At 34.9% G+C, this 12713-nt stretch overlaps 1 protein-coding gene across 12 annotated transcripts in view; it reads left to right on the top strand.

Moving 5' to 3' along the window:
- mark3b (MAP/microtubule affinity-regulating kinase 3b) overlaps positions 1 to 12713 on the top strand; it is a 52344-nt gene that overhangs the window by 19242 nt on the left and 20389 nt on the right. For all 12 annotated transcript variants that reach the window (XR_009424148.1, XM_059512203.1, XM_059512212.1 and 9 more), the window contains exons 4-6: positions 4963 to 5011; positions 11754 to 11819; positions 11973 to 12043. Coding sequence is in view for 11 of the 12 variants with exons in the window: in XM_059512203.1 (XP_059368186.1) it covers positions 4963 to 5011; positions 11754 to 11819; positions 11973 to 12043 (186 nt within the window). In the remaining variant the exon portion in view is untranslated. The remainder of the gene's footprint in view (positions 1 to 4962; positions 5012 to 11753; positions 11820 to 11972; positions 12044 to 12713) is intronic.

The raw sequence follows: 12713 nt of genomic DNA on the forward strand, positions 1-12713 counted from the left end.
GTCATAAAAGAATCCTCTACAAAAATATTAAAAAGCACAACTGTTTTCAACCTAAATTGTTTTTATAAATAATATGTTTCATATTAGAATGATTAATATAAAGATCATGTGACACTGAAGACTGGAGTAACGAAGCTTGAAATTCAGCTTTGCATCACAAGAAATACATTTCATTTAAAGATATATTCATATAAAAACTCTTCACCTCATTGACAATTCTTTTTTAGTGCTAAAACATGAATTCGGGTGTATTTTCCCCTCTTTGCTGTCTTTGACATCACAGCTCAGAGTTATTTGTGAGGAGTTCTTGCAGTGCCATCAGCCAATCAAACACAGTCATGTCATTTTCTGCATCTCACGCATGATTAGTCAAATAGCTATTACAGCTCAGGTGATTAATTCAAGTACTTCAGTGGCTCTGATGATAATTCTTTAAGAATATTATTTTATAATTACTTGCACTAATGTATTAAATTGACAGCCCTACATTTACCACTCAAAAGACTTTTTTCTGGATTATGCTAATCTGTTTGGCTTTTAGTAAGTGAAATGGAAAGCACAGACAAAAACCTCTTCCTGTCACTTCAGGAACTCGGAGCAGAAATTAGCTGTTTTCTGTGGTTTCTCAAGCTAGCCTGTTTGTACTTATGAGACTCAACATGCATCTGTGGGCAAATAACACACTGGATAAATGATTTAGAACAATCAATGAACCAGTGAATTCGTCAGAGGTTAAGAACCAATGAGAATATTCATTGAGAAAAAAATGTAAAATTTAAATGTAAATAAAATTTAATTAAATTTATGCATTTAGCAGACGCTTTTATCCAAAGTGACTTACATTGCATTCAGGCTAACAATTTTCTCCTAACATGTGTTCCCTGGGATTCGAACCCCCAACCTTGCGTTAGGCTTTTATTGGGAATTTAAATCAAATTCAATCTTAAAAAGTGGACCAGACCTGAGTGGGTTAAAGGGTTAGTTCACCCAAAAATTACAATTATGCCATTAATGCCATTAATGTTCCAAACCCGTAAGACCTCCGTTCATCTTCAGAACACATTTTAAGATATTTAAGATTTAGTCCGAGAGCTCTCAGTCCCTCCATTGAAACTGTGTGTACGGTCTACTGTCCATGTACAGAAAGGTAAGAAAAACATCATCAAAGTAGTCCATGTGACATCAGAGGGTCAGTTAGAATTTGTTGAAACATCGAAAATACATTTTGGTCCAAAAAAAAGAAAAAGAAAAATTACGACTTTATTCAGCATTGTCTTCCAGGTCTGTTGTGATCGCGTTCACAACTCTGCAGTGATGCTGCTGATGTACAACGCTGCTGACATGTAATCTTTGTTATTGGGCGCACCAGAAAACACCTCAGCAGCGTCATACGTCAGCAGACCCGGAAGAGAAGACAATCCTGAATAAAGACATAAAGTCGTAACCAAAATGTATTTTTGATGCTTCAACAAATTCTAACTGAACCTCTGATGTCACATGTCATGTTTTTCTTACCTTTCTGGACATGGACAGTAGACCGTACATACATTTTCAATGGAGGGACAGAAAGTAAATCTAAAATATCTTAAACTGTGTTCCAAAGATAAACGGAGGTTTCACGGGTTTGGAACGACATGAGGGTGAGTTATTAATGACATAATTTTCATTTTTGTGTAAACTAACCCTTTAAGCTCTTCGTTTTTTTTGCTTTCTTCTGAGATTTCTTTATGGCACCAACCAGTGATCAAACATTAATTTGCACTTAAAATAATACCAACCTGACTCATTCTGCTTCCTCATGTCTGATGATTTTTAACATTCATGCAGCTTCATCTTGGTGTGCTTTTCCCAGACGTAGAACTAAAGGCAAAGGCAGACGGTCTTCAGCGACTGCAAAGAAAAGCATCATCACTTTGTGAAACTAGTGAATTATTCAGCAGTGCTGTGTGTTTTCCCACAGAACACCATTGAGTGTATTCATTGTGAAACACAGGAACTAGCTTCCACCTCAGGCCATGAGAAAACCACACATTTTTAGAGAGATGTGCACATGGGCAAAAGTGCATGCTGCAATTCTGCTTTAGCGCCACAATGTTGAACATGTGCACTCTAACGCACATGCATGAGAGCGCTTCAAGTAAATGCTGTGCTAATTCCTTGTAGGCATGTTACAGATAAGATTGCATCCATTTACAAAAGTGCATGCATGTGTTGTAAAGAAGGCTTTTCTCTGCAGTGCTGCTACCCTCCTACACACACAACATCAGGCACTTGATGTTGAAGAGCATGGCATCTACACAGTGTGTTATTTACAGGAGAACATTCAGTCCACCTAGAATTTGATGAAGTAGATGGGTAGGTTCTCACCCTTTGTCTCATTCCAAACATTCTAGTCATTCTTTCTTCCATGCAGTTACAATTAATGGGCCACTGGAGCTTTCAGACTTCAAAAAGTATGTAACAGAAGTCTGTATGGTTACCGGTAGTTCTTCTTGATAGAAAAATGATGGCATCTATATTCATCTATATTCTGTATATAGCATTATGATGGGAACAGATGAAAAGTCACTATTTGTTGAAAACAAATCATTATTCTAGCCTGATTTATACTACTCAGGCACTAATTTGTATTTATATTTTTTGCCATTTTATTCTTTTTTTTTCATAAATTATAAAAAAGACATTGTTAACTGACAACAGACTGTTCAGTCTTATCTGGTCATTACACATACACTACATATTTTTATTATTTATTTATTATTTTATTAATTTTAAACTAAATGTTCTTGCAGCCTGATTGTCTGATTAATACTACACATATGTTTTACTTATTTATTAATGTATTTACTTAATTATTATTTTAATATTTTGTATTTTACCATATGTTACAATTTTAAGTTGTTATTAGTTGTTATTATTTTATTACTTTTTATTATTTTCATATTTTGAAATTTAGGAGACAAGGTTTTTTGGCAGAATTTGATAAATTATGATTTTGTATATATTTAGCTTATTGTGATGTCAATTATTGTTATTGTTGATCATGTTTGAATAATATCTGAATTCTTAATTGGTTTTTAAAAGTCATTTTTATTGTGACTAATTTTGATAGAATTATCCATATATAGTGCAGTGCAAAAGATGAGTCACTTTTTAAGATGCTTTAAAAAATAATGCCATAAATCATTTTTATTAATCAATTCATTTCTTCCACATTAATTCTTATTCATCATTACATCATTTTTTTCCTTATAAGTGACGCAGATGGGTCAGTGATGAGTAATTGTTTTAGACTCCCAGCAGTGTGCTGTTCTGACATCTAAACAGGAAGCTCTGGATGTCCATCCCCATCTCTGACACTACTGATGACTCATCACTTACGATTCACAGAAGATGTTAAACAGCTGATGTTCCACCTCAGAGCAGCTCTTCTCTAGACGCCATGCCTATCTATGTCTGGATGGCTTCCGCTCATTAGCGGAGACCTCGCTCTCTTTAATTAGTGCTCTGTAATTGGTGACTGCGGGCTGAAACTACTGCTGTAGAACATGTGCTCCCAGCATCCTGCTTTCTGCAAGTCATAAGGAAAAGCCCCAGACCATGATCACAGCAATCTGTTTTGCCACTTTAAATGTCGTCAGCCTGTTATCAGGCACTGATTATCACGAAACCTGTCAACTAAGACATCGTAATAAAAAGATGTGTTATGTCGGCATTATTTACGGCATCACATTCCGTGAAGTCTTTACTGTGGCGCTGTAGATTTGATCCTACCTGAATGGAAAATAAACTGCACCTAGTATGCATGTACAGATCGTGTTACCACTTTTCATGTCACAGGCACAGGCTGTGTTTACAGCTAAATTTAGTCTTTTACTCTCTCTGGCCTGTTGAAATAAGATGCCATCATTTGGATCTGTTTCACTCTACTGTACTACAGCGCTGGGGTTCAAGGGTCACAACCGTCCACTTTGATATCAGCTCAGGTTATCCCTCATCTCTAATGTACCTGACCTTGTCTACAGGTTCAGATATATGAGAAAGCATGTGAAAAGTGTTTGTACTAGTGTTTAGTATAGATTGCTGGCTGACTAAGAGCCTTAAATAGCCCTGAACTCAGAGGGAGGTATTGATCTTTGGTAGTTTCTTTTTGTGCAACGGGTACTGACTATTGAACTCAAACATTTTGTACCTTTGACAGTTTGTCACGTTTTCAGTCTTTTCGAGTGTGACTGCACACATCAGTGTGACGTACATAGTAGACTCTTAAAAATAATTGGTGCGTGTTTGGAGGTGAATGAGTCTGGCTGAAATGCTAAAGTGTTTTTGGAAGGATCAGGAGAGTTAATGTTTGGATATATGGTGATAATTTAAAGAGAGAATGATGGAATAAAAATTGTAGTATTACAAGGCATTCTCAATTCAGTATATTTATAAATGTTATATATTTCTATGATGGCAGTATTAATTTTCAGCGTGAGTTTAGTGTCATTTTGTTAATATTTTGAATTAGATGCTGTACATCAAGTTAAACTAAATGGAAAATTGGAAAGTTGCCTTGCAAACTAGTTGAAATAAAGTATGATTATTTTATTTTAATAAATGTAAAAATGTATGACATTTATTATTACATTTATTTATATTTCAAATAACAACAATAATTTTTGTTAACTATAATAACCCTTATTTTCAGCATCATTACTCCAGTCTTCGGTGTCAAATGATCATTCAGAAATCATTCTAATATCCCGATTGACTGTTCGAAAACATTTACCGTTATTATCAGTGCTGAAAACACTTATTTATTTGTGAAAAAGCCATGTTGACTTTTTATTCAGAATTCCTTAATTGACAGAAATTTAAAAAGAACAGTAATAACGTCTTTCAAAAAAAAAGAAAGAAAGAAAGAAAAAGAATGCAGCACATCCACTAATTTAGCTTTTTTTTTGTCTTCTCTTGCAGCTCTTAAGGGAAGTAAGAATAATGAAGATTCTAAATCATCCGAATATTGGTAAGCTGTTTTACAGTAATATGTTTTTAGAAGCTCTCTCTCTCTTTCTCTCTGTGGAGATGTTTGGGAATGTGGCACACAGAGCGGAGTGTAGTGGAGGCCTCTCTAATCCTCTATGCAGGGACTCCCTCTGCTTTTCCCAGAGCCGCCACACCGCTCCTATTCAGACGGACGAGTGGCTCCTCCCAGCAGTACAAAAGCACCCCTGTATGCCTCTGTGTGTTCCATTGTTGAGCATCCATCTTCTGACGGCCTGCACATGCCTCTCCTCCCCCCTGTCTCATGATGTCATCTCTGTGTGGCCCCTGGCCCCTCACTCACCCCAATACCTTAATCGGCCCTCAGCGACCCCCATCTGCCATTCCGGAACATGAGCAGGTGTTTGTGTTCATTAGAGACCCTTGTCTTCTATTATAAAGTATGTAATTCTAGTTCTGTATGCTGATTGGTCAGTGGTGACACTATGAAATTGCACATGGGTTCTCAAACTTACCCCTAAATAAATATGACGATCCCCTTATGAGGTACTCCCTTCTTAAAATATAAAGGCTGCTATATGCACTAATGTTAATAATTTTAAGGTCAGTAAGAATTTTGTTTTTAAGCATTTTAAGCATAGAAGCATTAAGTTGATAAAAAAAATAGTTGGATGTCGTTACCTTGACAAAATGATCTTGTGTCCATGACATAATATCTTGTTCCCACGAGTTAATATGATGTTACCAAATATTAATATCTCATGGCCATGACATATTATCATGTTCCCACGAGTTATGTCGTGGCCACTAGGCCTTGGCAATATATCAAATATTAGCAATAATATCTGAATAATTTCGATGACGATATAAAATTTGAAAATATCGTGAATATCGAATATTTCAAATTCAAGCTTACTTTCCAAAAAGTATGATACAAACTTCCAAAAAAGGGAACATGTAATTGCGGACTGCTCTACACTCCTCTACTCTGTAAACCCTCATGAGTGCGGTTGCCAGATATCAAGAGTTCAAATCCCTGAATCAGGGCTTCGTTGTTGCATAGATACATTTTTTTCCTGGTGTTTTGCTTATTTCAAGCAATCTGGCAACCATGAGCACGCAAACACTCATTCCTCATTGCAGAAGCATCGCCGCAGATAATCTGAAAAACAGACAAGCTGGAGTTTAGCGATCTAAATGAAAGCATCATTCAATGCTGTGTCTGTGTTCTGTCATGAGATCTCGACTCTATTGTTTGCGAAAGTGGTTGCTGTATAAATGCAATCAATCGCTGTTGTGTGAATAGAGAAACATAGGCTATTGAATCGCCAATGGCTAGTAAATTTCTTAGTTTACTCGCCAGACTGATATACAGTATGTATATATATATATATATATATATATATATATATATATATATATATATATATATATATATATATATATATATTTATTTATATATTTTATTTATATAGCACATTTAAAACACAGCGTAGCTGACCAAAGTGCTGAACAGAGTATTAAAAAAAAACAATAATAATAAATAAATATAAAATAAGAATAAAACAACATGGAAGACAATAAAAACACAGTACTAAGACTATGTATGTATATATATATATATATATATATATATATATATATATATATATATATATATATATATATATATATATATATTTAATAATAAAATTTATAAAATTATTATTATAATCTTTTTTTATTAATGGCACAGCTTTTTAAATATCTGGAAGTACAATCTTAACATCAGTCAGTGAAGCATTATAATATGATAATCAAGTATTATTTAATGATAGAGCTTTAGTAATTAGAATTAAAACTTGGTTACCATGAATGAATGCATAAAATGCATTGATATTTTAACTGAATATTTTAACTGAATATTTTAACTGGACTGGTGGTGGTGCTTTGTTGGTCATTCATTGTTTCTGTAAAAAAAAAAAAAAGGAAAAAACTAACATTAATACTTATAAGATGATAATAATAATACAAAATCTACTAATAAGCACATTATAAAACGTACTAAGGATTAGCGAGTTACTGGATTCATGAATATTAATCGGGTTGTGTTCATTTGCTCAAACTGATTTATTGAAATTAATACAGGGACCATAATTGGTGAGCACCAGCCAATTAGATTGTCGTTTGCGCATTAGCCCGCCCACTACCGGAAAACCTGACAGTTCTTAAAAGCTGAAAATCATAGGAACTCCGTTATTTTGACAGGAACAAAGTATATTGTTTACATGTAGCATGTTCAATCTGAGAATTTATTAGCCATTGGCTAATATTAGACATCATTTAGCCCAGAGTGAAGTTTTAGTCACATGTGAGAGTGATTTATTTGCAATGTAGTGGGTTGATATAGACAGAGAAAGTGTATAAGTCTTTGTTATTAATATATATATATAAAAATACTTATGTGCTTCAGCAAATAGCTCGCAATCTGAGAGGGTTTTTAGTGGCAGTGGGAACATGGTTTCATGCCACAGAGCTTCTCTTAAACCAGAGTCAGTAGACTTGTGTTCTTAGCTAAAACCTTGTTAAAAAAAAACCTTTCCTTGTTTAACTATTTCCCCCAGTTTTTTTTATTATTTACATGCAAATGCAAACATATCGAGATTTATATATATCGGATATCGTAAAAAATGAAAGTGAAAGTGACGTGACATTCAGCCAAGTATGGTGACCCATACTCAGAATTCGTGCTCTGCATTTAACCCATCCGAAGTGCACACACACACACACACACACACACACACACACTGTGAACACACACCCGGAGCAGTGGGCAGCCATTTATGCTGCGGCGCCCGGGGAGCAGTTGGGGGTTCGATGCCTTGCTCAAGGGCACCTAAGTCGTGGTATTGAGGGTGGAGAGAGAACTGTACATGCACTCCCCACTCCCACAATTCCTGCCGATTCTCTAACCACTAGGCCACGACTTCCCTTGTGACAATGTGACAATATCGAGATAATTTTTTTTCATATATTGCTCAGCCCTAGTTGCCACTGCGAAACGAAGCAAACTGAACATGTCACCTCAGGGGCACCATACAAAACAATGTAACGGTACAAATTGTTTCTTTTAGTCACTGAAAAACAGTGTCCAAATGAATTGATTTGTTTAAATGAATCAGACTTCCCAGCCCTATTGTTTTCAGTTCATCTATACTGTGTGCGTTTGTGTCGTGTTAGCCATGTCTGTTCCACTGGCACATAATGCTTGTTTCACATGAATGACTGAACCAGTGAAAGTGTTTGATGCATTGTCGTGAAGGTAATGTGTTAACAGCGAGTAGGAAGAAAGGTAATTGCAAACTCCCAGACACGGCCCCCCCACTTCCTAACCTTTCTCCTTCATTCTGAATTTACCGCCATCAGCCTCCTCATATAACCTCTGAAAGCCAGCCTTTCTACTCGCTCGCCTCTCATTCGATTGTCTTTCATCTGTACTCATTATTTCAGAGAATGTAGAGCATCTTTCCAGGAATCAGGAATCCGGTGTGTTGTCATGACTATGCTCTCTTCCGCTTTCACATGCAATGCCCTTTGCAATTATCTGTGTGGCGGCACACACTCGGGCATCGTCTACTCCGTAAGAGGACAGCATCTGGTCACACGCTATCACTGCTCCAGAGATGACCTACTTTTTGTCCTTTTCTCGCAAATGAGGGAAAAAGGCGGAGTGGATTGCCTGAAGAGGATGTGGGTGGCGTTGATGTGGATCTGGTTTTGTCAAACACGGAGCCTGGCACATTCAGGGCAGAGCTAAAAGAAAGTTTTGTCATCATGCACTTGCCCTCATGTTGTTTCCAAACTGTATGCTGTTATTTTCAGTCTGTGGAAATATTTGAAAAGTCATTATGCAGCTCTTGTAATGAATCGAGCATGTGAGTCGAGCTCAAAACAAATGAACAAACAAAACTCAAAAGTTTTTATAGTCTATGTATATAAGTCTTTTGATAGTTTAATGTGAGAAAAGGATGATTATCAGATATCACTGATATTCTAAAAAGTCTTAAAGTATTTAGCAGCTACAAGGCACATCACATTAATACAGACTTTGCTATGATGCAAAAAATATTTCAAAATCAGACAAAAAGCTTTAATGACAGAAAGAACTGCAGTACCATGATGCTTTGCATTTGTGTGTGTGTGTATGTATGTGTATATATATATATATATATATAATATATATATATGTATGTATATGTTTGTGTATACAGCTTTTTAATTGTAGAATCATGGGTAATTAAGTTTTCACCAGGAATTCTAATATTAAACACAATTATTTCATTCAATCAATTCAATCTGTTTGGCAGACTGGTGGTTCCACAAAAGGATATACCAGTAGTTTGGACATTAAAGGTTTAAAAGTTATTAAATAACTTAATTTTCAGTCTGTTTTTCACACTGAGCTATCGCATGACTTTAAAATACTTAAAATAATAGTCATGTGGATTACTATAATGGTGCTTTTTTGTGTTGTTGATTTGTCTGTTTCATATCTTGACACACATGATCAGAGATGATCATTATGATCTGCCATTAACTTGCAAGAGTTTTATAATAATTAATCAGAAATTTCTTTGTTCCATGTTACCAAATTTTGTTACAAAAATTAAAATGTGTTACCAATTTTTTTGTTCCATCGAAGAATTTGGAACGTTAGGGTGAGTAAATAATGACACAATTTAAATTTTTAGGCGCACCACTCCTGTAAGATGATGGCAGAAGCATATTAGCCCGACAGATTTATGATGACCTATTTTCTGAATAGATGAAGTTTTGTTAACAGATCACAAATGTGTTTGTGTGCCTCTGAACAGAAGCAGAGCGCTGCCTTCGCTGGCATTTATGCTGTTACTAAATTTAGCATACATGTTTGATGCTGTGTGTCGTCGGGTAGTGTTACTTAAACCTGGCATGTCAATCACATCTCAAGCAGCTTTCAGTAACGTTTTTCTGGAGCCACAGCGCATGTCTGTGCAGTTGTAGGTCAACAGGGAAGAGCTCTGTGAATTACATTTCAGATTTTAGATGCTTTAAGAGTATGGCTGGAGAAACAGTGATTACGATGATGAATCATAGGGTTTTAGAAAATACTTTACTTTTGAAGAAATGCCCAGGTCATTTAACATCCCAAAATCAAAAGAATAAAGATAGCATCAATTAGTTATTTCATTATAGGTATTATGAAATAATAATGACTATTATTAGTTATAATAATAACTAACAATGTGCAGTAGTTTAACTGCACTTATTAATCTAGGTTAATGTTCATGAGTTTAACAGTGACCAATATTGTATATATATGTTTTAAAAAAAAAATTATAACATGACCGTTCAAGAGGTTTCTTTGTAACCCTACATACATTTTCTAACCCTAATAAAAAAAATTTATTCAGCAGAGATGCATTAAATTGGTCAAAAGTGTTAGTAAAGACATCTATAAAATGTAATTCCCTATTTCAAATAAATGCTGTTCTTCTGAGCATTCTATTTGTTTCCACCAATTGTTTTCAACAATGATAATAAGAAATATGACACTGAAGACTAAAGTAATGGTTCCTGAAGATTAAAGATATTCAAGAATAAATTACATTTTAGAATATTATAAAATAGATAAAAAGTTATTTTAAATGGTAATAATATTTCCCAGTATCACAGTTTGATTGTATTTTTGATCAAATTAAAACAACAAAAATGCAAAACGTCTATTTATATAAAAGTGTATGTGCTTGGTAAATTTTTGAGGTTCAAAAATATAATTCACTAAATTACTAATTTGCTCTTTTGACTTGTATTTTCCACTTAATTTGACACTTTAGAAAGTTAATAAACTGGGAAGTTTCAGTTTAGGGTCAGAGATATTTTATCGTATCTTATTTGCAAAAAAAAAAAAAGTAAATTAAATTAGTTTTTTTTTTTATATATATATATATATAATTTTAGCAATGTCTGGCAACACTGCATTGCCTGAACTTAAACTAACAGTAATCAAAAAAGCCCATGCACAGGTTATTGCTGACAGGATAGCACATTCGGCAAGGGAAACGCAAAAAAATATAATCATATTACCTGTCAGAAACATTATCAATGCCGTCAAAAGCAGTAGTATTTTACATTAGTACACAGATCTCTTGAAATAGCCTAAGCAAACACTAGCCATGAAGAAGTCTATGCTATGTCATTCAGTATAGTAGTTACATTTTCATAAATCATGTTAAAAACATTCATAAGAGTACTAGACAAAATTATCATCTATATAGCAATGATTATTAATGAGAACTAAAATGGTAATATGTATTGTTGCATGATTAATATACAACTGATAAAATTATCCATTCATAACATATTAACAAATTTTGATGCAATAAATATGGTATAATTTAACAGTGTTCATCCGTCCAAGAGAACAGAGAAAACATCTTTCACAGACTTCTACATCTCTGTCTCTTTTAAAGTGTTAGTGTATATAATGAGTTGTATTTGTAAGGGTTATTATAGCACACACCTCACTCATTTTCAAATGCTGGCTACGGCCATGTTGTGTAACATAATTGTGATAAAAAAAAAAAAGTTATGGCAGTGAGTTAATTAGTACGCAAGACTTGATGTCAGTAACCAAAAACTTTTACTTTTGTAACTTGTCATATCATCCTGCAATACAATACAATACAATACAATAAAACCAGCAAGATAATGATATTTGATTTTCATGTTTTCTCTTTCTACAGTAAAGCTGTTTGAGGTCATAGAAACAGAGAAGACACTTTATCTGGTGATGGAGTACGCCAGTGGTGGTGAGTTTGATGAAGCTAATGTGACACTGACTGCTTATGAGCTCCATATTATGTTATGTAATCTTGTGCAACTGACCCTGTGAATCTGCATAATGAAGCATATGAAACCAAGAGCGCTATACGATTCGCCATGTGTGTCTCTTCTCTCCACAGGGGAGGTGTTTGACTACCTCGTAGCACATGGGCGAATGAAGGAGAAGGAGGCCAGAGCTAAATTTAGACAGGTACAGTACTGCAGTGCACTCGATACAGCCCTGTCCCGCCCTATAACTCTCACCTGGGCCGCTCTGTCCATTCACACTCCTCCTGGTTGCATTGGAAACAGCAAGCTGTGAACTGCAATTGGGCGATGCTTGTGTGATTGGAAGCCGTGTGAAGGGTTTCCCAGTGGGCCAAATGTGGCCCATATACGTGACTTTTGGTTTGGGGTCATAAACTAAATATGGTTTGAACAGTTTAAGAACTTCTTGTGGAACACCACAAGTCCTAGTTAGAATTCATTTGCTGACACCGCAGCAGCAGTGCGCTGTAATGAGCTTTATGCCAACTCTCAGAATCTGGGAGTGTTTGAAATGGCATAATGCATTTTTTCAGTATGTTTACTGTTCAGATACTAGACGACAATACATTGCTCCCAACTCAATTTCTATTGCCTCCAAACAAATGTATCTATATTAACAACAATCTCCTTCTTATTTGACCAGACTTACAAAAGTTAAGCCATTTTTGCACAAAAATAAGTTTAGTTTTTTTTTTTTTCAAATACATAACTATATGTGTCCATGAAATTAACTTGATGCTATTTATTTTATTTTATTTTTACCTACTGTGCAGTAAGCAGTATGCTTGTATTCGATCCCAGTAATATTTTAGTAGCAGTGAAATACTGTTAAG

The sequence above is a fragment of the Carassius carassius genome, chromosome 27 (genome assembly GCF_963082965.1).
Source record: "Carassius carassius chromosome 27, fCarCar2.1, whole genome shotgun sequence".
Classification (NCBI taxonomy): Eukaryota; Metazoa; Chordata; class Actinopteri; order Cypriniformes; family Cyprinidae; genus Carassius; species Carassius carassius.